Source organism: Saccopteryx leptura, chromosome 3, assembly GCF_036850995.1.
Source record: "Saccopteryx leptura isolate mSacLep1 chromosome 3, mSacLep1_pri_phased_curated, whole genome shotgun sequence".
Taxonomy (NCBI): domain Eukaryota; kingdom Metazoa; phylum Chordata; class Mammalia; order Chiroptera; family Emballonuridae; genus Saccopteryx; species Saccopteryx leptura.
In genome coordinates, this window is record NC_089505.1 from 84,718,254 (window position 1) to 84,742,482 (window position 24,229).

A 24,229-nucleotide genomic window follows, 5' to 3' on the forward strand; every position below is an offset into this window, starting at 1 on the left:
GGACTAGCTCCCCAGGGCAACCCCAGCCCCAGAATACACCCCTGCTTCCTCCCACCCCCACTCTTGGGGGCAGATCTTGGCTGCGCCAGGCCAGTCTTGAGGGGTTCCAGACTGCCCTTTACCTGGAGGAGCTGGAGTGCTGGCCAGGCCACAGGGGGTCTCGCCAGGGCCTGTCCTCACACCTGCCCCCTGACCTCTGCGATGGGCGGTTATCTCAGTTATTTGCAGACAGTGGGCATGCCCCCCACTGCTTGGCTTGGCTCAAGGCAAATCAGGCCCCACCCTCAGGAGAAGCCCGCTGTCCAGGCAGAGGCCCTCAGGAAGGTGGGGTGCAGGCATGGCGGCTGGAAGCCCTCGGGGAGAACGGGTGCTCTCCTCTCTGTGGCCACTTGCACGAACTCAGCAAAGGCCTGAGTCAGGGGTGTCCACTGCTCTCACCTGGACCCAGGGTGCCTACGAGCTCTCCACCCTCCTCGGGTCCAGGAGCATCTGGATGGGGGAGCTGTGGCCTAACCCCCGAGTGGACACCAAGGCCGCCTTCCTGGGCTGCCCGTCTCCGGCAGAGGGATGGGGGTGCTGACTGCATGAGGGCCTCAGCCTGGGGGAGCTGACCACTGAGAGGAGGGAGGGCTGGCTGCAAAGCTCCCGGGTGGTGATCCCTTCTCATGGGAAATGGGCTCAGCTTCATCCAGCCCTGGGTGGCTGTGCTGTGTTCCAGGGGCTATTCTCAGCGCCCAGGAGGCCCAAAGCCTGTCTGCTCCAGCGGGTAAGGGACAGAGGGTGTCGCAGGAGGGGGCCCCGCCCAGAGCTCAGTACCCTGGTGCTCTCACGCTGCAGCCCCCGCAGGCTCCCCTGGCTGCTGTCAGGCTCTCTCAGGAGTGGGGTGATGCGGCTGCTGCTCGAGGACCAGGCGTGGGCAGCTGGGGGGTCTGCGGCTCTCCTCGACATCTGGGCCAGGCCCTGTCTGCCTCCAGGGATCCCAGACCAGCCAGTCCAGTGCCCCTGTGCCACCAGGGAGCAGAGGACAGAGGGCAGCCAAGCGGAAAGGAGCAGGGAGGCTGCACAGGTGGCCACAGGTTGCCAAGCCATCAGAGGTGCAGGTGCAGGCTGAACTGGTGGTGCAGGGCCAGACGGTCAGGGTGGAAGGCGAGGGGCACTCAAGGACAATACCTGCTGGACCAGCCAGCCTGGGCGCTCGAGCTGGCTGTGCCCCCTGGTGGCTACCCGAGGGAGGTTCAGGCCTCAGCGCTGCCCAGAGACCGCAACTTTTTGGGGCCAGACCAGTGGTGGGATTCAGCCGGTTCTCACCAGTCCGGCAGATACCTAATTTTTTGTTGAGTTCGGCGAATTGGCTGTTAAAATGGCACTTGTCATCATGGTTCTCTCTAAGGTGGATGCCTGGGCAGCCTCCCAGTGTGGAAATCACAAATTTACATTCCTTATTCTTTTTTTAACGTTCATCAGCACAACAGCATCTTCTAAGTGCCAGTAGTCATGTTCATTCCGTCCACAGGTGAAAAGAATTGCAAGTGAGGACGCTAATCAAGAAGCAATATGAAAACATCTTAAATAAGTTTTATTGTTTTTTTTATCATGTATCATTGAATATTTTTTTATTACTATAACTCTTATGACAATCTAGTTTTGTGTAGCTGTTATTATTCTTATTTAAATATTAAATGCACGAAATATACACTACCTTTCAGTATTTTTTTCATATATATATATATACTTAGAACGATCATTAGGGCAGAGAACCGGTTGTTAAATTATTTGAATCCCACCACTGGGCCAGACGTCAGCGTGGAAGGGGAAGGGCCCATAGAGAACACGTGCGGGACAAGGCAGCCTGAACGCTCCGGGCTGGCTGTGCCCCCTGGTGGCCACTTGAGGGAGGGTCAGGCCCTGGCTCTGTAGCGGGAACAGTAACTTTTTGGGACCAGAGTGGCAGACTGCAAAAGTGAGGACTATGGTGGTGTGGTGGTACAGTGGTACAGTGGATAAAGCATTGACCTGGAATGCTGAGGTTGCTAGTTCAAAACCCTGGGCTTGCCTGCTCAAGGCACATGTGGGAGTTGGTGCTTCTTACTCCCCCCCCCCTAAAATGAATAAACAAAATTTATTTTTAAAAAGAAAATTAATAAAGGGATGGTTGGCTCAGTGGTAGAGCGTCGGCCCGGCATGTGGAAGTCCTGGGTTGATTCCCAGCCAGGGCACACAGAAATGCCCATCTGCCTCTCCACCCTTCCCCCTCTCCTTCCTCTCTTCCCGTCCCGCAGCCAAGGCTCCATTGGAGCAAAGTTGGCCTGGGCACTGAGGACGGCTCCATGGCCTCCGCCTCAGACACTAGAATGACTCCCCTTGCAGTGGAGCCACGCCCCAGATGGGCAGAGCATCGCCCCCTGGTGAACATAATGGGTGGATCCCTGTTGGGCGCGTAGGGGAGTCTGGCTCTCTGCCTCCCCTCTTCTAACTGAATTAAAAAAAAAAAAAGGCAAAGGACAATCATGGAGAACACCTGCTGGACCAGCCAGCCTGAGCACTTGGGCTGTGTCCCCTGGTGGCCGCCTGAGGGAGGGTCAGTCCCCAGCGTTGCCTAGAGAGCAGCAAATTTTTGAGGCCAGTCCAATGGTGGGATTCAGCCGGTTCGCACCAGTTTGGCAGAACCGAGATGTAATTTTTGTTGAATTCGGCGAACTGGCTGTTAAAATGGTACTTGTCATCAGGGTTCTTTCTAAGGTGGGGCTCCTGGGCAGCTGCCCAGTGTGGAAATCACAAATTTACATTCTTTACTCTTTTTTGACTTTCGTCTGCACAACAGCGTCTTCTAAGTGCCTGTAGTCATGTTCATTCCATCCACAGGGTGAAAAGAATTGCAAGTGAGGATGCCGATCAAGAAGCAATACGCAAACATCCTAAATAGCCTGACCAGTGGTGGGACAGTGGATAAAGCATCGACCTGGAATGCTGAGGTCGCTGGTTTGAAACCCTGGGCTTGCCTGGTCAAGGCACCTGTGGGAGTTGATGCTTCCTGCTCCTCCCCCTTCTCTCTCTCTCTCTCTCCTTTGTTTCCCAAAATAAATGAAAATATTAAAAAATAAGCCGGGCGTGGTGGCACGCGCCTGTAGTCCCAGCTACTCGGGAGGCTGAGGCAGGAGGATCGCTTGAGCCCAGGAGTTCTGGGCTGTAGTGCGCTATGCCGATCGGGTGTCCGCACTAAGTTCGGCATCAATATGGTGACCTCCCGGGAGCGGGGGACCACCAGGTTGCCTAAGGAGGGGTGAACCGGCCCAGGTCAGAAAAATAAAGGAAGTACCTTAAATAATAGTTTTGTTTTTTGTCACGTATTGTTTTTTCATTAATATTTTAAAACTCTTATACGTAATCTAATGTTGTGTACCTCTTTTATTGTTCTTATGGAAGTATTAAATGCATGAAATAATAAACTACCTTTCAGAATGTCCTTTTTATTTTATACTTAAAACGGCTATTAGAGCAGAGAACTGGTTGTTAAATTATTTGAATCCCACCACCGGGCCAGACATCAGGGTGGAAGGTGAGGCGCTCATGGAGAACACCTGCCAGACAAGGCAGCCCAGGGTTCCGGCTGGGTGCGCCCCCTGGCGGCCGCCTGAGGAAAGGCAGGCCCAGGCTCCACCACGGAGCAGCAGCTTCGGAGTATTGGGGTTGGTGAGGGCGCCACTTGCAGGCAGGCTTAGGGGTGCGACAGAACAGGGGCGTAACACATCGGTAACTGGGAGGGACTGGCGTGCTGCAGGACCTGTCATAGCCCCACACAAGTGTGGAAAACGGGATGCAGGGAGGGGCTGGCTCCTGGACCAGTTCCCTGCTGCCTTGGGGGCAGTGTGGGTGCCAGACCGCCAAGAAAAGCCACCTGGAAGGGGGCCCAGGGCACTGAGCTTCTGTGGCCTTGCAGGACAGTGCCTGCGTGGGGGTCTTAGTGGAAAGTAAAGGATGGGCGGAACACGCTCAGGTGCATGCAGCAACAGCCAGGTGAGCCTGCCTTGTGCCAACCGGCCCTCAGGGTTTCTGGACCCTCCAGGGTTGGGGGGCCTGGGCGCTGGTGCAGTTTGGCCTGCTCAGGGCCAGGAGCTGCAGCCTTGCTCCTCCCGGCCTGGGGAGCACGATGGCAGGGACCCCGGGCAGCCCAGCTGGGCAGGACGCCATGTGTCCTAAGGAGCATGCATTGTATGCTCAGCCCTGTGTCCCCCATGCACGAGGCACTGCCCCACAGCTCGCTCCTCAGGGGGCACTGCAGCGACTGCGACCCTGGGGACATGTCCAGCTGGGGGAGGAGCCGGGAGCGGCTAGTGGCGACAAAACCCACATGGTCCTGCCAGCTCTGAGCAGAAGTGCACCTGCCACGAACCCGAGAGCCCTCGAGGGTCCTCGGTGCCTACGGCCTCCACTCGGCCGGCTCTCACGTCGGAAGTGCTGCTCAGCACCCTTTCTGTCCCTCCCGTGGGCAGCAATGCCAGGGGCCACGTGGGGACAGCAGCCCTGGCCCACAGGCGAAGGCAGGCCCTCACAGTCAGCGCCACGGAGAAGGGCCACACGCAAAGGCAGACACGGCTCTCGTCTCGCTCTAGAAACTCTATTTGGTGCGTGCCTCAAGCCTGTATCCTCCATCAGAGGGACAGGTATATATATATTTAATATATATATATAAAAGGTTATTTAACAGTTAGATACATTCCAATACGAATGTCCCACGGGACGGGTCGTCTCCCCACCACAAACACGGCAGTGCTGAAGAAGCCGCCCGGCCCCGGAGCACCAGGCCCACATGGGGCGCGCCGGCCCGAGTCACAGAAGCAAACATAAATATTCTGGTCGGCACGCAGCATCCCTGTTGCAGCTGAAGTGCGTTCCTGACAAGTGACCAGCAGTGTGGTCTGTGGTCGGCGCTTCACTCGGCCGGGACCTCATACTTGAAGATGACACTGAAGAGCCGGCCGCCCAGCCGCTCCGCCAGCCAGGAGTTCTTAATAACCGCTAGCTTTAGGCACTCGCAGCGCAGGGCTGCGTAGTAGTTGGTGTGCACGGCGCGGCCCATGCCCTCGATCACCACCAGGTCCGTGTCGCGCTCCCGCACCAGCGCGGCCAGCCCCTTGTCCAGGCGGCTTTGGGAGGGAGAAGACAGTGAGGCTGGCTCGGGTGACACTAGGTGGACGCGACACCCTGCCTCCCACAAAGGCACAGGGACACTGCCCTCCCGGCTCTGTGGGCTCCCAGCCAGCCCCCCGAGTAGCAGCCGCGGTCCATCACGAGTGGGCAGCCATTCTGAACACTGGGCCTCAGTGACACCTGTCTATTTTGAACTTTAAAGGATCTATTCCTTCTGTGGGTTTTTGACTTTTTGGTCACTAGTGGACCCGGAAAAGGGGTTAGGCCACCACTGGGATCACCACCGGGCAGACAGAGATGGAGCTGGCTCTGGGGCGATCTTAGGCTCAGAACCCCCAGCAGACAGCACAAAGTGACGGGAAACTGTCTGAAGTGGGTCCTGGGGGGGGGGGGGCAGCCCCGCCTGCCACAGGCGGGCAGCGCCATGCCTGGCCAGTGAGCCTGGTGGCATGGTGTCTGCTCCTCCCACTACATGAGCCATACCTAGCTCGTGGAGCTGTGACGGGTCCCCAAGGAAAGAGGGCTCTGGGAACTGGGGGCTGGAGTGGGGACGGCATGGTACCTAAGGTCCAGGCAGGGGGAGCTGGAGCCCGTCTGTGTGAGCAGCAGCTTCTGTTCTCTGAGCGCCGCACTGTGAGCACAGGGTGGGTGCGTCAGGGGGCCCTGGAACCCCCTTGGTACCCTCTCCCTCCGCCCCCAGCCCCCCCCAAGCTTACTGGACCATGGGGTCCATGGCTGCGATGCGCTCGGCCACGATGAGGGACTCGCTGTAGGTCACGTCGTTCAGGGCGGGCCCCGAGTTGCACGCCAGGATGACCTGCGCAGACACCGGGCCTTTGAGGGACCTCGGCCTCTGCAGCCCAGCACCGAACCAAGCTGCCCCACTCCTCCCACTGTAGGTGCAGCGAGTGCACGGCCCTGGACACCTGCCACTGCCCAGGCCCCCAGGTCAAGATGAAGACAGCCCGAACACTGGGGTCAGGACGGCCTGATCCCGAGACTCAGGGCTGGGCCCTCCCCGCCGCACCTACCTGCGGCGCCCTGAGAGCACCGCCCACGGGCGGCGGAGCCAGCAAGGGTCCCGCGTGCAGCCCTCACTCACCTCCGTCCCTCTAGACAGAAGCTCCCTGACAAAGGGGAAGACTCCCAAAATGATGTCTACTCCACTGTTATCTGCGAAAATTAAGGCACATTTGTGAGGGGGCCCCTGCAAGACAAAACCAGGACGTTCAGTTGGGAACAGGCGCATCCAAGCATTTCAGACCCTCCACACTCTGCTCCTGCAGCTGGGCTGAGGCTGGGGGTCCCACGGGCCTGGGGCAGGGCCCACCTGAACCTCTGCCAAGTTGCTGGCCCAAATGACCTTTGAACTGGTCAGCTGACCTACCAATGGTCCCTGCAGGAGTCAAGCATGGGACAGGAAACGGTCAACTTAAGACTTGCAGCTAGAGGCCGTGGTGAGACTCTGGAGGGCACCCAGGGCAGCCCTAGGCCCACCCTGACACCCCCTCCCCCTGTCACCCCGGGCCAGTCCTGCTGCCCAGGCCCACGTGCAGGCGGTGGCCCTGGGTCAGAGGTGGGCACCTGCTTGTACCTTCAGTCTCTGCAGCCACTTGCCGTAGGAGTCCACCAGCCAGGGCCGCTCTGGGAGACACGAGGATGAGGTCAGTCACCCCCACCCAGCCCGCACGTCTCCAGGAGGGCAGTCCTCACCCGCCCCCAGCACGGTGAGGGTGAGTGTCTCCTGCCACCCGCCCCGTCCACTGGGGGCTGCCCTGGGTGCCCTACCTTCCAGTGTCCTCTTCGCTTCCTCAAACCCAAACTGGGGGTCAGATTCAAGGACCCTGAAGGGGGAGGAGAAGGAAAAGTCACAAAAAGCCAGAGCAGCAGCCTAACGGCTCACAGTGGGCCCCACGTGGGGGCCAGTGTGTGGCCACTGGGGTGGCTACGCTATGTCACCTCCGCCGCTAGCCCACGGGGAGCAGGCAGGCACCTGGCTTTAGATACCGAGGGTCCTGTCTCCTTGACCCACAACTCGGACTTTTAGCCCTAGAAACAGCCCCAAATCCACACCCCTTAGCCCACAAGGCGCCACTCTTGGGGTCGGGCAAGAAATGCTGCGCTCATTCCAAGGGCACTTGTGCCCCCAAAGCCTCAAGCAGCACTGAGCCCATCAGGACCCAGTCCCCTCCCTGCGGCCTGCCCGGGGGCTGGGCTGCCCCACAGGACTGGTCCTAGGCAGCCTGCTGGCCCTGGAGCTGTTAGTGGCTGTGAGGGGCCGCGGGACCCAGGGGGAAGGGGCGGGGCGGGGCGTGGAGGAGGGGGCAGGGCTGTGGGGCAGGGCAGGGGCCGTGGAGGCAGTGAGCACCTACTCAGAGACGGCCTTGGCACCCCAGTCGAAGACGTTCCCAGCCAGCAGTCCTCTCACCAGGGCCAGCTGCCGCTCCTCCCAGTCCAGTGCGTCTAGCGCGCGCACCACCCGCTGGAAGCACCGCAGCGCCACGCCGTTCTCCTTCTGCTTCACCTGCCAGGGACACAGGACCGCGTGTGAGTGACCAAGGGCCATGTCCGCCCCTGGGCTACAGACAGCACCGCCTGTGACTGCTCTAGGGGGACAGATGCTCAAGGCTACGTCACAGCACGAGTTTAAATAATCAAGGTCAGATAAGGTGTCATATTCTAACGCACCAGGTATGAGCACAGGTTGTGGGTGCTGACGCCCGGGCACGTTTAAACTGCACAGAGGGCTCAAGAGGGCTTTGGCCCCAAGTGACCAAACACTGAGAAGGACCAGAACCCCCCTGAGCACCTGCATCCCTGGCTGGGAGCCCTTCGCACACAGACACCCCTGCCCAGCCCTCCCAGACCCTCCTGTGGAGGGAATCCCTGTGCTTCCGTGGCCTAGACCCTGCCTGCCATTCCCATACAACCAGCCTCCTGGTCAGAATGGCCACCTGCCGGGCTCTGGCCAGCTGGTCACTCCCGAGAGCAGGACTGATGTTCACAAACACCAACCATGAGGGCTGGGGCCACCTCAGGAGGCCTGGGAGTGGGGAGGGGCCCCAAGCAGCAGCAGCGGCCTGAGGCCGGGCACACCGAGCTCCTGCTCCCTCGGGAGGCCGGTGCCCTCAGTGAAAATGTAGGTGCTTGTCCCAAATGTCCACAACCCAGTCCTGCCGCCCAGCACGATCCCTTCCTCCAAGGCCCCACCCTAACTGGCCGCTGGTTGGAGCCCCTGGGAGATGTTCCTGCTCTAGGGTCCCCAGGGCCTCTGACCCACAGCTCTCCAGTGGGTGCTACCCACCGTGGGGCTGCCCAGCACTCTCAGGAGACAGGCCCTCACCAGGGAGGCTCCAGGATGCAGCCGGCCCCCGGCGCCGGGGGCTGGGGCTGCTATCAGCCTGCTCCCCGGGAAGGACGCCGTGTCCCGCACCCCCCCGGGGCACACTCACTTGGGAGTAGGGGTCTGGGAAGTTGAACTCGTTCAGACAGTGCTCCCGTGTGTCCAACAGGCTGCGCACGGTCAGGGTCCCATAGGCGCTGGGGACAGAGGCCGGCGGGGAGCGGTTGAGTAGATGGGCATAGTGGCTGGTGGCTGCCACCCTCTCTGCCCCCAGGGCTGTCCTTAGAGCACCAGCCACCAACAGCAGCACAGGTGAAACCCGAGTGGGCCCCGCCTGGCTGAGCACCCCCCAGGCACATGCGGGGCTGTGTGCTTTGTGGGAACTCTAGGAGCAGCTCCTGCCCTCAGCCCCCAGGTGGGCATGTTCCCCCACACGGGCAGCTCCTGGCATCTCACGCCGGGCAGGTGTCACGTGTTCTCCGTGGGGGAAGGCGGGACACTCACAATGGCTGGTGCCGCAGCGTCTGCAGCTTGTCCCAGTACTTGTGGCGGAACTTCTCTGCCCGCTCCACTGCGTCCACAGAGCCCGGCTGGCTGGCCACAGCACGCTTCACTACCTGCCGAGGACGGGGCAGTCAGCAAAGCCCTGGCTGTGCCGGATGCAAACAGGAGGCGACGACAGACACCCCTGGTGCCGGGCTTGCCTGCCTGGCAGCTCCAACTACTGGGGCCTTCCTCTGAGAGGTGAGTGGGGCTCACAGTGACCCCAACCCTTCTCGGGTCCAGGTCACCTGATACAAGTCCCTGGTCCCATACAGGTGGGGTCCGGGGTGGGGCGGCATCCCTCACCTGGAAACAGACCCCAGGGGCCTCTTGGGGAGCTTTATGGAGGTCAGCGGTTCCCACAGGTCTCTGATGGCCTGAGCCAGGACCCTCCCGGGCCTGGAGCTAGCCCCTATTGCCCGACCCCTGTGCTCTCTGAAGAAACGCAGTGACCAGCAGAGGGCTCTGGCTCACTTGTAAGAAATGTACCTCATGGACACCACATCTTACCGCTGTCCCCTAGGACACTAGGATCATGCAGCCGCCTGAGAAACTAGCAGCCCTCACCCCCAGCCCGGACAGCTGGCTTCTGGAGACACCTCACTCTCTACCATGGCGCACGGCCCCTGGCAGCCCAAGATGTGCCCCCTCACCCCATCAAGGGCCTCCTCGAAGCAGCTGAGCCAGTACTTGCGGGCCAGGGCGTCATCCGTGAGGTCGACCGTGTCGGGCACGTAGGAAGATGGATCCAAAAGCAGAGGCAGGTTGACCAGCGGCCTCTCTAGCCGGTCCATTTCCAGCAAGTCAAACTGGGGGTGAGAAGCAGTTGGACACGTCAGCTGCGGTTTTTCTCAAAGACCCAAGCGAACTTCTGCGAGATTTAAAACTAACCTTTGTGAGATGGTGAGGGTCGGCCAAGGCTGCTTGTGCCATAAACAGACACCCTGTCCTTCCCACACTGTCTCCCCTTAGCTCACAGTGCCCAGCCCTGTCTGGTGGCTGAGGCAAACACTCTGAATCCTGAGTCTGCTCACGCGCAGGGTCACGTCCCCACCTGGTGACGGCACCCTCCCGGGCGCCCACCTTTCACGGCCCAGTTTTCCTGCCAGTGTGATGCCTGGGGACCTGTGAGCTCTGGACTGGCCTCTCCTACATCATCTCGGGCCTTCCTCTCTATACCCACAACCTCTGAACACACCAGCCGCTTTTCTGGGCCTCGTTCTCCTGCTCAGGGCTCCCAGCTAGTGCTGTCCACACTCAGCCCTTGTTCAATGGCTCCTATCCACTGACCCCTGGGCAGGCAGCCCCTGGCTCCTTTCTCTCCACAGCATGCCTGCTGACCACACTTGGGTCAAAAACCACCTCCCCTAGCCACACGCAGTGAGGGCCAGGCCACTGTGCTCGACATGCCACTTGTGTGGGCTGGCCCCAAGCAAGCCGGGCCCATGTGTCTGGAATGAATGACCACTCACCCCACACCACTCTAAGTTTCATACTGTGAGGAGTGAAGCCAGCATGTGCAGCAGCCTAGTCCCCGGACGTGAACTGTGCTAGGCGGCCGTGCCAAGGCCAGGACAGCAGTGAGCTCTGCTCGCCTGCAGGGCCCCTCCTGGCACCTCAGGTGACAACCTGCAAGTCCCAGCACACTGGACCTCCCCCCCTTCTCTGCTGGGCGCTCTGCCTGGCCAGCCAGCATGGGCGGAGGGGCAGGCGTGCTTGGAGCCAGACAGGCTGGGCAGGGCCACCCCAGAGGAGATGGTGGCTCCGAATGCACCGTGACGGCGAGTTCAGCACGGGGCCAGCAGGGACATTTCCACACGAATGGAGGTGCGTGCGGCAGGGACCGCCGTTAACTGCCTCCCGGTGTGTTGCTCGTGGGCTTCAGGGCCCACTGCCTGTGGACAGGAATTCACACCAAGCTCGGCCCTGCGCTGGCTGCCGGTCCCACACTCCAGTCCAGCCTCCACACTGCCGCGCAGGCCCACGCGGGAACTGGCACAGCACGTGTGGGAGGGCAATGGAACAGGATGCGCACCCCCCTCGGCAATCAGAATGGGGCTGAAGGGTATCGTATCGAGACCCTTCTCTGTGCACCGCTGCCGCTGACCAGGCCTGGGGCTGCAGGCCCTCAGGAAAGCCCAGTGAGGTCGCACAGCCAGGCTGTGCTCTGGAGGACGCCGCACAGGCGGACTCTGCCCCCTGGACGCTGGTCAGATCGGGCACGCTGTTGAGAGGCGTGGACTAACTCGTGGGGAATCTAAGTCCACAGTGTCAGAGAGCCAGCAGCTGGCCCCAAGGTGGCCTTCTGACCAGTGCTCGGGCCTGCTGCCTGAGCTCGGCCAGCCTGCTCGCCAACATCACGCGCCAGGTTGACCACGCTCACCGATCACAAGTGACATGTCCCTCAGGGCGTGTCACCAGTGACCCTACAACAGCCTGTGGCACGATGCCCGCTACCACGGGCCATGGCGGCAGCACCTGCATGGGAGGCTGACACTGCAGCAGGCTCAGTTGTCCCGTCATGGTGGCCTCACCTCACCTGGGCACGGTGGGAAGGGCCGGCACCTTCCAAGGGAGCCGCTCTGTGTGCTTGGGCCGCCCTAACACCCAGACAGACACGGTCCAAGGGAGCTGGCCTGGGGGGCTCCTGTGGGTTTTAACCCGTGTCTGCTGTGAAGGCCCCTTCTCTCTGCAAACCCAGGGGCTGGGCTGCAGGTGAGTGAGGTGCTGCCGCATGTTTGGAGAGCGTGGGAATACGGTGTAAGGGGGAGGGAAGCGAGCGCAGCGCCTTCCTGCTGTCCCAGCGTCACAGCAGGAGGTGGTGCCCAGCAACCGGGGCTTTCCTCAGGGACCACGGAGAAAGGGAGCGCTCGGTGCCCCGCGCGGGACCCAGAGAGGCCCAGCCCACACTCACAGTGCCGCTCTTCGCCCGCTGCGCGGGGCAGAGCTCAGGGGACGAGCTCATCAGCCCGGAGCTGCCCGCGTAGTTCTCTCCCCAGCTGTACTGGTTCGGGTCTGGAAGATGAGAGGCGCTGTCAGCCTGGGGCACGGGCCACGCCCGCAGGCAGCTGGCAAGTCACAGGGTGGCCGGAAAAGGACACGCTGCCTGAGGGTCCCAGCAATGCCCAGCGAGCTGGGGGTTTGCTCCGTGACTGTTTCTTACTGGCAGTAAAACCTCATAAATGACTTTTCTGACATTCAAAGCTTCCCAAGAAACGCTTCTCTAACTGACATCAACACAGTGGACATAAGGATGCAGCGAAGGACACAGGCTGTTTTGAGGGGCGCAGACTCCCAAGGAGCCCTGCCCTGGGCTTCCCAGGGCAGGATGACTCCTGTGATAACCCCTGTGACTTCCCCTAGGTCCTTTGAAAAGGACAGACTGGGAGGACTGGGCTGAGAGACCAAGGTTGGCCGATGGTGATGAGGGGGGCTAGGGGCTGAGGAGGGGAGGACACGCCTGTGTCCCTCACAAGGACCCTGTGCTGATTATGTCATACGCAAGCCCACATCAGTCAATTTCCACCGCCCCTCAGGACAGCCACAGCCAAGGGCTAGCCTGGCCCCACCTTAGCTGGGGAAGGGGCCCAGCGAAGGCCACCACATGCCACTCGGGGCCACCGCGTCAACGGGGAAAGCGGAGGTGGGGAGGGCTAGATTGTTCAGTGTTAAGGACCCCCCCCAGTCGCTCCCTGTGGCGTCCCTCTCCCCACCTCCCATCGCCGCACCTGCCCCCACGGCCTGGCTCCACTCACTGTCTTGTTCTGCTCCTTTTAGAAACGCTCCGATGGCTCCCAGGTAGCCTTCATGTCTCAAGAACAGTGCCTGGACTTCCCCCTGGGACGGCAAAAAGACCCCACCTGAAACGGGCCTTGCCGGGCACACAGCTCAGTCCCTGCACCTTGACCGCGACCTAACAGGCACCTCCCTCTGCGTGCAGGAGGAGCTCGAGCCATCCATGGCTTGTCAACGCAACTGTATCCATGGGCAGAACTTAAAAATCCTGTGGCTTGGAAAACAATAAGGAGACAAAACGGACACCCACCCAGTTCTCCTAGTCTGCTAGGTGCTGCGCCCCCTGTGGGCCCGGCCTGGTGTAACAGGCGCCCCCAGAATGCTCAGCATTGATGACATGCCCAAACCCAGACACCCCACGGTGCTCCCAAGTGCAGGTCTGGAACTCACAGAGGGACGAGGCGGGAGGCTGGAGGCCGGCAGGCAGGCAGTGGGCGCCCAGCTGCTCGACTGCCTGCCTTCAGGGCCCCCTCACCTCACCCTTCGGGTGGGCTTGTTTGAAGACACTGAGTGTCCGCGCACGGGGTGCAGTGAGGAGCCCGCTACCTTGGAGAAGAAGTTTATGCTGTAGGTGATGGTGCGCATGGTGACGGGGTGGCCCCGGATGAAGAAGCCACCAAAGTAGATACGGTCCAGGCCATGCAGCCTTGCATAGAGGCATGCGAGCTGCCCGACGTCGTTGCTGATCATGTGCAGCAGGCTCTTGGCCATGTCCTCTTGGGAGAACTCTGGGAGGAGACAGAAACTGAGCAGAGTACTACTGGGCAAGTGGCCGCGTGAGCAGTGGCGGTGGGGGGACCGGGACAGTGAGCCAGAGAGGCGGCACCTTGGTCGGTGGTGGCCGACTTGCCAAAGCTGCTGGCGATGAGGCTGCCGCTGAGCCCCAGGGTCTGGTGGGCCCCGCCATAGACGTCCTGCACCAGCATGTCCACGTTGGCATGCTGGCCCCGGGAGGCCAGATGCAGCAGCTCGTCAAACTTCTGCAGGGGACAGAGCAGATGGGGTAGGCGAGGTGTGGGGGGCGGCGGGACGCCCACGCTTTGAGACCATGCCCATGGAGGGAAGAAGTGCTATGAGGGGCGCAGGGGACATGGGCAGGATGCCACAGGCCCACAGCTGAGCCATGCTCTGGCCAACTGGACACCCGTTCTTAGGGGACCCGAGAAAGAGTCGGATGAGGCCCGGGAAGGCCACTTTCATGGACAATCCCAGCTAGGCAGAGCCTGACGTCACTCAGGCACCAGCCAGTCCCGGGAGGGACAGGAGACCATGCAGGCCCGAGCATCTTCCCGCAGCCGCCAGGATACCTTCGTCTTTGTGAGCAGAGCCCCGAGCCCCCAGAAGGTGCCGCCTCCGATGGAGCTGCCGCCGATCCACTCGAACCTGTCCTCGGTCTCCACCTAGGGGCAGGAGGAAGGCAGGTGTTCAGGTGAGCGGGCCCGGCCGCCACCCAGCCCAGGGGCGGTGGCCCAGGGGTGCCCCCAGACATGGGTCATGATGCTCGTGAAGGCCACATCTGGGCGGGTTTGGTGGGCACTGATGCTGGAAGCAAGGGCCCGCCGACCCATGGGCCATTCCGCAAGGGGCATTCTGTGCAACGGGCATTCTGCATTTGGTACGTGCCCATGAACGCCAGAGCCAGGCCTGAGTCACATGTCTGTCCGTGTCCCGGGCCCAGCCTGGCTCAGACACACAGCGTGTCTAAATATTTCACCCCCAAAGCCCGGCCTCACCTTTACAATAGAGACTCCAGAACCAATATTGACTAGGAGATACGGGAAAATGTTGGGGTGATTTGTCTGAAACCGGAACTCGGGGTCGGAGTCTTTCTGATACACAAAGGCCTCGTGCGGGATGTTCTTTAACACGAAATTGCACCCCTTTATCAAGCACGTCATCACATCCTCCTTGTCAACCCTGCGAGGGATGGAACCTGGCTACTGAGACAGCAGGGGCCCCAGAAAGGGCCCCCCGTTCCTGCCCGCCCGAGCTCCGCTCCCGACCCCAGGTACACGGGGTTCTCGGCAGAGGAACTCGGAAGATCAGCGCTCCCTCTCAGTGTCCCCTGGTACCGAAACTCACTGCAGACAGGCCACTGGGGGCACCGAAAGCCCTGGCATTCACTACTCTGGTACAAATGACCGGGCTTCAGCTCCCTCGTCAGGGCTGTGGCCTGAGACCCTGTGCCCAGCAGGACGGGAGCAGTGCCTGCAGGGCAGCCTCCTCCTCGGGGTCCACTGCCTTCCTTACATTCCACTCCCCTTCCCACATACCCCTACTGTCCTCCGGGGGTTCGGCCATCTGAGTCCTGCTGCAGCCTGGCCACAGCCTAGCCCCAGGGCCCCCCAAGGACCCCCTAGAGCCTCACCACGTTGTAGGGTGTTAGGAATCCCCAGGGCAGGGCAGGGTGGGTGCAGGAGCCGGTCTACCTCGCTGCTCCCGCCACCCATGCCCTTGGGGCCTGCGGTCCCCACTTACTTCAGCCGTAGCTTCTCTTCGATGAGGTCCTTGAACTTGTATGCCCCGCCCCCGGTGGCCTGGATGACCTTGGTCTCCGTATTGACGAGGTGATCCTTGATGAAGTCCAGGCAGGCTTCTATGTAGGTGTTCTCGAACTTGACAAAATGCAGCCGGGCGGTCACCTCCTCCTGGACGGAGATCTCGTAGGGCGACTCATGGTCCTGTTCTGCATCCTGGGGCAGAATGGGGGGGGGGGTGTCTGTGGGTGCTCCCACCCTGGGCGTGGAGGACGCTGACACGGGGGCCTGAGCACCCACTCAGCAGCGCCAACCATTTCCGTCTTCCCTGAAGTGGGTAGAACTCTGGTGGCTAGATTCAGGCAGGAAGGAGATGGCGGGCGGGTTCCTAGGTGGGGAAGGGCTCCTGCCGGGTCTTGGAGGGCAGGGCGGGGCACACTCACAGGTGGGCAGTGGTATGGGCATCAGAAACCTCTGGCAGCTAAGCTGATGTGGGGCAGCAGCACAGGGACAGCAACCGGGAGACGAGGCCGGGCCCATGCCCAGGCCACAGCGTGGTGGGTACCTGGCCTGCCTGGGGTTGACCCGAGAGCCCATCGCTCAGATGCCCAGGAGGCTCACCTGGCCTGAGAGGTCAAAGGACCTTACTCTGGCGACTTTGTGCTGGACCGTGGAGTAGTAGGCCAACTTGGTCAGCGACCCACCTGCGGGCGAGATGCAGACGTGCATGTTGACAAGGATGGATCGTGTGCACGAGCCATCTGCTGCCATTTGAACTTAAAGACCCTGCGGGTTCCAAGACCAACATGCTCTGCTCCTCTGAAGAGGCCTGACCCTCCCTTGTCCCAGACCGGACCAAGCTGGACTGTCCGTTACCCTGTGCACCGAGACCCACGGGAGAAGGGAAGCTGGCCCTACTTCCGGACAACCTTGGCACTCTTAGCAGTTTAGAAAAATTCTGTTCCAAGCTCTAATCTTAAAAATGACCCAAAGGACAAAGCTGACAAGCCTAGCTTCTACTGAGAAGCACGCATGTGACTGCCCATGGTCACACGTGGGTAAGGAGCCAAAGGAGTCTTCCCAGCATGGACAGCAGCAGCGGGCTGCTCTCCCCTGGAACGTCTGAGGCCTTGGGCGGAGAGCAGCAGCAGTCCTGCCCTCCACAGGCTCAGGTGGGGGCAGCCCGAGGCCCAGAGTGACCCCGGGAGCAGCAAGGTCTTGTTCCTAGAGCCAGGTCCCTGGAACATTGCCAGAGACCAAGTGTCAGGAAGCAGAAGGGCCTTTATTTGCCTGAAACACATATCAGGGCAAGTGAAAAGGACTCCTAGAGCTGCATTTTCGAGGCCGAGCCCCGGTGAGCACTCCAGGGTCCGACAGGAGGCACCGACAGGCTCCAGGTACCGCCGCGGTTGTGATGGCCGCGTACGGCAGATAGCACGGCAGACACACGAGAGAGGCGACCCGCTCAGAGTCACAGAATGACTCTGAGAGAGGGTTTCTCGGGTGTGTGTGTGTGTGAGAGAGAGACAAAAGTAAGGCAGACACTCTTGTTGTGAGAAGAGGAAGTCTGAAAGCAATTCCAATGGCCGTTTTGTGAAAATGCAGCACTCAAGCCAACAAACATATGGGAGTGCCTGACCAGGCGGTGGCGCAGTGGGTAGAACATCGGACTGGGATGTGGAGGACCCAGGTTTGAGACCCTGAGGTTGCCAGCTTGAGCGCGGGCTCATCTGGTTTGAGCAAAGCTCACCAGCTTGGACCCAAGGTCGCTGGCTCGAGCAAGGGGTTACTCAGTTTGCTGAAGGCCCGTGGTCAAGGCACATGTGAGAAAGCAATCAATTGACAACTAAGGTGTCACAATGAAAAACTGATGATCGATGCTTCTCATCTCTCTCCGTTCCTGTCTGTCTGTCCTTATCTATCCCTCTCTCTGACTCTCCCTCTATCTCTGTAAAAAACAAACAAAAAAACCCATGTGGGAGCACCGAGGTCTGCAAGGGCCACAGATCTTCCTGGTCAAAAGACTCACACCGTCTGTCCTGTCCTGTCCTGTCTGAAACACGGCCCAGCTCCATAGGAACAGGACCTCTAGCACTGCCAGGACTGTCTCCTGCTCCCAGGAGAGAACAGACTGGGGCGGGGGTGTAAGTGGGGCCGCGCGGCACCAGCCAGGCAGCCGGGAGCACAGCAAGGTCTCAGACCTGGGGAGCGGCAGCTCAGCTGTACTCAGGGTCCCCCACAACTGGGGCGAATGCCAACCCCACCGGGGTGGGGCCGTCACACCGACCAGTGCAGGGACCAGCCCCACACACTATTGGAGAGAGGACCGGCCGCGGCTTCCCTTCAGCACCGGAGCCAGGACCTTTCGGTTCACCCAGACCCACGGGCCTGGCGCCACTGTCCTCCCTGCCACCTCTCGGACCTGTCTTACCACAGTGGGACCAAGGAAGGCAGCACACGCCAGTGCACGTCACCATCCTGCAGGGCTGGCCACCTCAACTGAGGGACCCTCCTGCCGCCTGTCAAGCGTGTGTTGACAGGTGAGATGTCCCTGGTGCTTTCAACGTGGGAGTCTGCCTCGCTGACCTGGGTGCCCCACGGAGAGGAAAGGGCTGGCTGAGAACACAGAGCTCTGAGCTTTCCTGGCGGAGAGGCTCGGGCGAGGACAGAGCAAACAGAGAAGCCTTTCTGCGAGCCAAACCGTGGACTCACACATGGGCTGGGGGACTCCCGGGCTGAGGACTCAGCCTGAGCTGCATTGACAAGCAAAGGGTCTGTCCTGACTGACAGTGAACAGATCATTGGAGACCCAAGCACAGGACCCAGGCCCAGGGGAAAACTTCCAAGAGAGGAAATTAATATCAACACTAAAAATACCCCTTTGAGCATCTTCTGTCAAGGAACCCCACCTGGGCTTGGCCCTGGATGACAGGCCTCTCCAGGCACCAGAGCCATCCCTTCCTCCACAAGCTAGTTCCCGGAGGGTCACATCAAAGGTCCGAGGTAAGCCCTGTGGCAAGGCCATTTTCAGCAACATGAAGGGCTGATGTGTTCCCTTGGAGCAGAACCCTCAGTGAAGGGAAGCAAAGTCGAACCTCAAACTCACACCAGACTGGACGGCCGTCCCATCCCAGCGTGGGCAGTACTCTGAAGATGGTGGAGGGGGCCCTGAACCCCTGAAGAGGCCTGGTTGTGGACAACCCCCAGGCTGGGCTTCCATGCCCACCATAGAGGAGGGCACTGCGTCTTGTCAGGTTCCAACCTCAGGCTGACCCTCTTCCTTGCTCTGTGCTGGCCACCCCATCACCCACCTGTCCTCCAGCCATCTCACACCTGCCAACATGCCAGTCTCCAGCCCCTGGAACACCCGCTGTGGTTTGCAAGGTGGGAAGTCAGGCTGCAGGCCTCATTTCAACTCACAGCCCCCCTAGAGGACATCCTCCCCCAGGCCTGTGACTCAACTAACCCCCCAAAAGAGGGAAGTGGTGAATGCATTAAATGCAAACAGCTCCAGGAAGACAGCTGAGAATCTACTGAGACAGCTCCAGCATCTACTGAGCGGGTGCTGGGGTGGGGCAGCGTACACTGCCCGCTCCAAGAGGGGCACAAACTCAGGCCGCAGCCCAGATCTCACGAGGCAGAGATGCAAAGGCACTGTGGCCTCGCAACCGGCCTCACCCTGGGAAGCCGCCCCCAGGAGCCCTCCGTCGGGGTAGGGGGCCGAGGGCTGGCTGCCTCCCAGCTAAGTGACCTGTCCTCGTCTGTGACAGTGGGTTGTTGTGCGGGAGAACGGGGACCTGGGGCAGGGAGCGGGACAGGCCATAGGACAGGCGGGGGGCGACTGCTGGCCGTGGGTACTGCCCTGCACACCGCGGGAGATGCGGAGGCTTTGACCGGAGGCCGGCATACGGTCCGAGCTCCCACGACCAGGTCGCCGAAACTCCCGCCAAAAGGACAACGTCCGACAGCAGGGTCTGCAGCATTGGGCTCCGGGCGGCCGTCAAGGCTTCCCGTGGCCAGAGCTGCTGGGCAGCCTTCCGTCCACGTCCCGGATTCCGGGAAATCGGGCCCCGGATTTGTCACCGGCCGCCGGGCAACCTCCCCTTCCGCGGCCGGCAGCCTCCCCTTCCGCGGCCGGAGAGGACCCGCTGCGTACCGACCCTCCCCAGGTAGGACTACGAAGCCCAGCATAACCCGCTCCAGCCGCGCGGCGCCTGCCGGGAGCTGTAGTTCAGCCCGTCGCAACGAGCATATGAATTAGTGGCCTGCAGACTACGAGGCCCGTCAGACCGTGCGCGCCGGAGGCCCGCGGACTACGAGGTCCGTCAGGCCGCGCGCGCCGGCGGCCCAGCGCCCCGCCCTTCGTCCTTGCCACCGCCCCCGGCCCGCTGGCCCCGCCGCCCGCGCCCACACCCGCTGTGCGCCGCCCTGCTCCCCGCGCCCGCCCGCGGCTACCGATGTCTATGGCGAAGCGCTTCGCGTTCTCCAGGTTGCGGAAGATCTCGTCGGGGGGCAGCGTGATGCTCTTGTCCAGGCTGTCCCCGCTGCTCCCGCTGCCGCTCGCTCTACACTCCGCCATTTTGAATGTGCCCGGCTAGCCTCATCAGCCATGGAGATATATGCGCATATATTTGACTGCTAAACGCCTCCCGCGCATAGATTATGCTAATGAGGCGTCCGGGTCGGCCCCGCCTCGCCTGCGTCCGTGGTCTGGGCCGCCTGAGGGCCGATTCGGACCGGACCGGGCCAGAAGGGAGCTCAATACAAAACCTCTGCACACTGTTGTCTTTGTTCTTTTCGTCGAGCTGGCCAGTTGCTGACCTCAAGTGCTTTGAGCTAGGGCCGAGGGGGCACCTGGAGCTTGCAGACCCCCAGAGACCTGCCTCTTTCAGCGAGTGCGCTGTAAGCCTGGCACCTGCACGGGAAAGTGCATGTGACCCGTCGCCTAGGTCTCCGGGGATGCTGGGCTGTTGGTGACCAAAGTCCCAGGACCTTGCCCTCGAGGCGCCCTCAGTCCGGGATGGGAGATGCACCTGCAGCTGGGGAAGATGTGTGCTTTGATGCCCCGACATCCACAGAGAGCGGAGAGGAAGGAGACTGCCTTGGAGGAGGCTGCCTTCTGGCAAGAGGAGGGAGTCTATGGGAGTTTGCAAGAAACAAGCCCAGCAAGCTCTCGAAGAAGCTGGAGCAGGCATTAAGGTGGTGGTGGCGTGTAGGCAGGGTTCCAGGGCCCGTCGCTGGGAAGCCCTCACTGGCTTGGGGACTCTTAAGGGAATGTGTCCCCTTCAGAGACAGGGGGTGCTTTGGGAAAGAGCCCAGTGTTGGAAGCTGTAGAGGGCCCCTAAGTGGCTTTGGCCGCTGCATCCTGGGAGGCCCTAGGTTGGTAACTTCACTGCTCGGGGCCTCAGCCATTTCCTGAGTGTGCTACTGGAGCACAGCCCCCTGGAGCAGCACAGAGAACTCCGGGAGGCTATTCACCTGTCAGTGTACCAGACAAGGGAAGAGGCAGCCTGGCTGGTGTCTCCAGAGGAAGTGGATGTTCCACTCTGCGTGGGAAGGCTGGGGGTGGAAGAGGACAGAGGGTCTGCCCCCAAGAGGTTTTCCCCAAGCATCCAAACCCTGGGCAATGGGACACCTGCCCGTGGGCCAGTCTGACCAGGAGGCACACCCCACCCTATTGATTGATGTGCCTGCCGCATGTGTGCAGGAACTGCTTAGGAAGGAGGTGGAGGCTCCCTGTTCCCTGCTCACCGTTCCCAGAGCCTCGGCAGGGACCGCAGAAGCCACTGGCAGCCCCTGGGCTGACCTGGAGGGGGCGCCGGGGGTCATTCCCTGCAGAGTGGACTGAAAGGGATGGAAGATGGGAGACATGTGCTAAGCAGAGAAGAGGGAAGGCCAGGCTGGGCCCGCATCTCTGAAAATAATGCCTTCTTCCACTCCCTACAGGGTGGATTTTGCCCCTTGGCAAGCCGGGACACCTCTATATTCTTGTAAACTCGACTGGCACCCTGTAACCTGCCTAAAAATAGGTATCCTTTCTGAGGAAAGGGACTGCTCTGGGCAGATTCATAGCCAGCACTGTCTGTTCTAGCTCTGTAAGCGGTCAGCCGACAGGGAGGCCAGGGCAGCCACCTGTGGGCTAGCCAAGCCAGTGCCAGCAGGAGCTTGTCCAGGGCTGGGTGCTGCTGGCCATGCAAGAAGGGTCAGGGTGGGGACTAACAGTTTTTCTTGTGTGTCTGGCCCAGTTAAACCCCTTTGGTTGTAGCACGAGCCCCAGTGCAGGCTGTGGGCAGAACTGGAAGGTCCTGTGGCTGTCACTTTGCCCCCACCCCACCTACAGGGAGCTAGTGAGAGGCCTGGGGCAGAAATTCAGGTCTCTGACATGCCCCCTCCTCCTGCACATGGGATTATCATGCTGCAAGGGGGTCTCCTTCCGCTTGCCTCTCCCCTGCCTGTCTGCCTCTCACTCTACTTCCCTCCCTCCCAGCTTGTCCCCTGTGTCCCCTCTTCCCTCCTTGGCCCCAGCCCTTCTTCCCTCCCTGTGTCCAGAGGGTTCCAGCCGTGGCTGCACACATGATAGTGCCCCCTCCCTTTACCCCATGGAGTCCTGCCTGCCTGGCGGCTGCCAAGGACACCCGTGAGGCACAAGAGACATACCACAGTGACTGAGTAGCCAGATTTTATTGGAAGTCTGAAGAACAGTCCCATAGCTCCCATGTGACTGGGTTCAGATTCTGAGTACAAAGTCAAGCCCACGTGTACCCAACCCATACAAGAATCCTTTAAGGATCATGGTGGAGACCCCCACCCTCCCCACACAATCCACTCTGAGCCGTGACCAAGGCCACGCAGACGCCTTTTGGCTAGCCGTGGCTCTGTGTGGCCCTTCCATGCCCATGCGGGCTGACTGACACTTTCCTATGAGGATGCACCTTGAGTTCCGCCTTCACAAAAGGCAAATGTGCCCACGCAGGCACGCCTGCCCGCCCACCAGGCCTGGCTGGCCCAGCAGCAAAGGGCGCTGAAGAAAGTCCTCTACAAAGCAGGGGTGCCGAGCCCCCCAACGCCTACAAATGTCATAGAACCCCAGGCTGCGGGGACTTCCCAGAAGTCACTTGCTGAAATGCAAACACAGAACAACCCCATAGGGTCAGACACTTGGCAGAAGGTGGACCCTGACTGTCCTAAATGACAAGGACTCTGCACGCACATTCTCTGAGAATGACCCTACTGCTGGCCTGCCAGCCTGGAGAGAGCCTTCCGAGCAAGCGAGGGGGCCGGCCAACCCCGGTGGGACGGAGGGACAGGAGGGAAGGCTCTTCCCTACGCACCCAAGGAACGGCTGGCTCTCTGGTCCTCGGAACGGACCGGGTCACCAGGGCCGCCAGAGGCCGCAGGAGGGCTGGCGCGCAGTGACGTTGGCTTTGGCCGGGGTGGGCGCCGGCGCCTTGGGCTCCTTGGTGGGGGCGCCCGGCGCGGCCGGGGGTCGCTGGAAGTGGTAGAGCAGCTTCATCTGCGTGTCGCTGGCCGCGTGCAGCGTCAGGAACTGCACGGCCTCCTGTAGGCACCACGAGTAGCCCTCGCTGTAGTCCTGGTGCAGGTTCTTGGGGCCGGCGGCAGCGGCGAAGGCTGTGGGGAGACAGACGGTGGTGAGCGCGGCTGGGCGCGGGGCTGGGGGAAGAGCGGGGCGCGGCGGGAGGGCGGACTCACCTTTGCTGTGCTTCAGGTAGCTGACAGCCATCTCCAGGATGTCGGCCTTCTCCAGCTTGGAGTTGGGCTGGTGCCGCGCGAACTCCTGCTCCAGCAGCAACTTCAGCTGCTCGATGCTGCTGTTGATGCGGTCGCGACGCATCTTCTCTACCACCGGCTTCCGCAGCTGCGGGAGGAGGGGCGTCAGGAGGGCGGCCGGGCGCGCGGGGCGCGGGGGCGGCGCGCGGCGCGCTGCGCACTTACTCGGTTTTTCTCTTTGGGGCTGAGCAGCTCCACGGCCACGGTGCTGGGGGCCATGCCTGCGCGGAGAGAGGCGGTCGGCGAGCACGTAGCGGCGGGCAGGCGGGCGGGCGGCCAGGCACGTCCGGGTGGCGCGGACCGGCCCCTATATAGGCGCGGGCGGCGGGCAGGCGCCTGGGGCCCGGGCGCCGCGGTCGTTCCCACACTCGGCGGCCAATGGCGGCGCGGGCCGCACAAAGGCGCCGGTCCATTAGCGCACGCTAAATTGCCTGTGAATTGGCGCGGGCACAATGGGTGCTCCCCGAGGAGCAGGTGGGCCGCGCGGCACAATGTCCGGGCTGTGGGAACGCGCTCGTCCTCATTAGCATCCTGAGCCTGATGCTGGGAGCCCCGCGCCTCAATATGCTGCCTTTTCCCAGGCCGCGGGGACGAGGGGGGCAGGAAGGACCGACCACTCCCCTCCCCTTTCCTCTCTCCTCCCTCCCCTCCCCAGCGACTCCCTGCTGCTGGCTGGCAGAGCCCACAAGCGCAGATAAGGGAAGAGCTTTAGGATGAACAAGTGCAGTGACTTCCAGGGCAGTGGACACCCTCCCTCATAGGACCTGCTGCCCCCCAGGGTCAGGACGAGAGGAACCCACACTTCTGCACCGGCGCCTTCATATCACTGCGCACAGGTGGAAGAGGGGCCCATACTCTTAGGATCACACCCACTGGTCTCTGTGGCAGGTCCCCAAGATGTCACCTGAGACACACGACGTCTCCAGTGCTAGACTATGAGCTGCCATGCCTCCCCGGTTGGGTTTTGAGGAGTTTCAGGGAACCAGAGTATGTGAAATGCCCAGCACAGAGCCTGGCACTGAGGCAGTCTTCCCCCAGCCACTGCACTCCAGGGAGCGGCTTATCAGGCAGTAGCATCTGGGGTGCTCTGAACCAGCAGGTGCCCCTGGGGCCCTGCCCCACCCCATCTGGCCAG

The 24,229-nt window shown here is 61.3% G+C and overlaps 2 protein-coding genes across 3 annotated transcripts; both read right to left on the reverse strand.

Moving 5' to 3' along the window:
- Positions 1 to 4,596: 4,596 nt before the first annotated feature.
- Positions 4,597 to 20,054, reverse strand: PANK4 (pantothenate kinase 4 (inactive)). Of its 2 annotated transcripts, none has more exons than XM_066374850.1 (19): positions 19,762 to 20,054; positions 15,928 to 16,010; positions 15,308 to 15,522; positions 14,563 to 14,746; positions 14,137 to 14,229; positions 13,656 to 13,809; positions 13,376 to 13,557; positions 12,790 to 12,871; positions 11,949 to 12,049; positions 9,688 to 9,843; positions 8,996 to 9,108; positions 8,601 to 8,688; positions 7,521 to 7,672; positions 6,937 to 6,992; positions 6,733 to 6,792; positions 6,251 to 6,321; positions 5,865 to 5,965; positions 5,711 to 5,779; positions 4,597 to 5,144 (listed from the first exon to the last, which is right to left on the reverse strand). In XM_066374850.1, exons 1-19 carry the CDS (start codon positions 19,883 to 19,885, stop codon positions 4,931 to 4,933), a joined length of 2,298 nt encoding a protein of 765 aa, XP_066230947.1. In that variant the 5' UTR covers positions 19,886 to 20,054; the 3' UTR covers positions 4,597 to 4,930. The 2 variants fall into 2 exon arrangements, with proteins under 2 accessions (XP_066230947.1, XP_066230946.1); XM_066374849.1 differs by having other exon boundaries at positions 6,251 to 6,355; positions 6,743 to 6,792; positions 19,762 to 20,053.
- Positions 20,055 to 21,972: 1,918 nt separating this feature from the next.
- HES5 (hes family bHLH transcription factor 5) lies at positions 21,973 to 23,362 on the reverse strand. The gene is made up of 3 exons (XM_066371996.1): positions 23,260 to 23,362; positions 23,017 to 23,182; positions 21,973 to 22,935 (listed from the first exon to the last, which is right to left on the reverse strand). Exons 1-3 carry the CDS (start codon positions 23,311 to 23,313, stop codon positions 22,679 to 22,681), a joined length of 477 nt encoding a protein of 158 aa, XP_066228093.1. The 5' UTR covers positions 23,314 to 23,362; the 3' UTR covers positions 21,973 to 22,678.
- Positions 23,363 to 24,229: the final 867 nt, after the last annotated feature.

What these genes read in the sequence shown, in the direction of transcription:
- HES5 (XM_066371996.1), bottom strand. Translation starts at nt 23,313, where the DNA reads ATGGCCCCCAGCACCGTGGCCGTGGAGCTGCTCAGCCCCAAAGAGAAA. An exon ending in GCCCCAAAGAGAAAAACCGA is followed by an intron (nt 23,183 to 23,259) that starts GTAAGTGCGCAG and finishes CTCCTCCCGCAG; the next exon opens with CTGCGGAAGCCGGTGGTAGA. An exon ending in CTACCTGAAGCACAGCAAAG is followed by an intron (nt 22,936 to 23,016) that starts GTGAGTCCGCCC and finishes GTCTCCCCACAG; the next exon opens with CCTTCGCCGCTGCCGCCGGC.
- PANK4 (XM_066374849.1), bottom strand. Translation starts at nt 19,885, where the DNA reads ATGGCGGAGTGTAGAGCGAGCGGCAGCGGGAGCAGCGGGGACAGCCTG. An exon ending in CTGGAGTCTCTATTGTAAAG is followed by an intron (nt 14,230 to 14,562) that starts GTGAGGCCGGGC and finishes TCCTGCCCCTAG; the next exon opens with GTGGAGACCGAGGACAGGTT. An exon ending in TTCTGTCTAGAGGGACGGAG is followed by an intron (nt 5,966 to 6,250) that starts GTGAGTGAGGGC and finishes GTGTCTGCGCAG; the next exon opens with GTCATCCTGGCGTGCAACTC.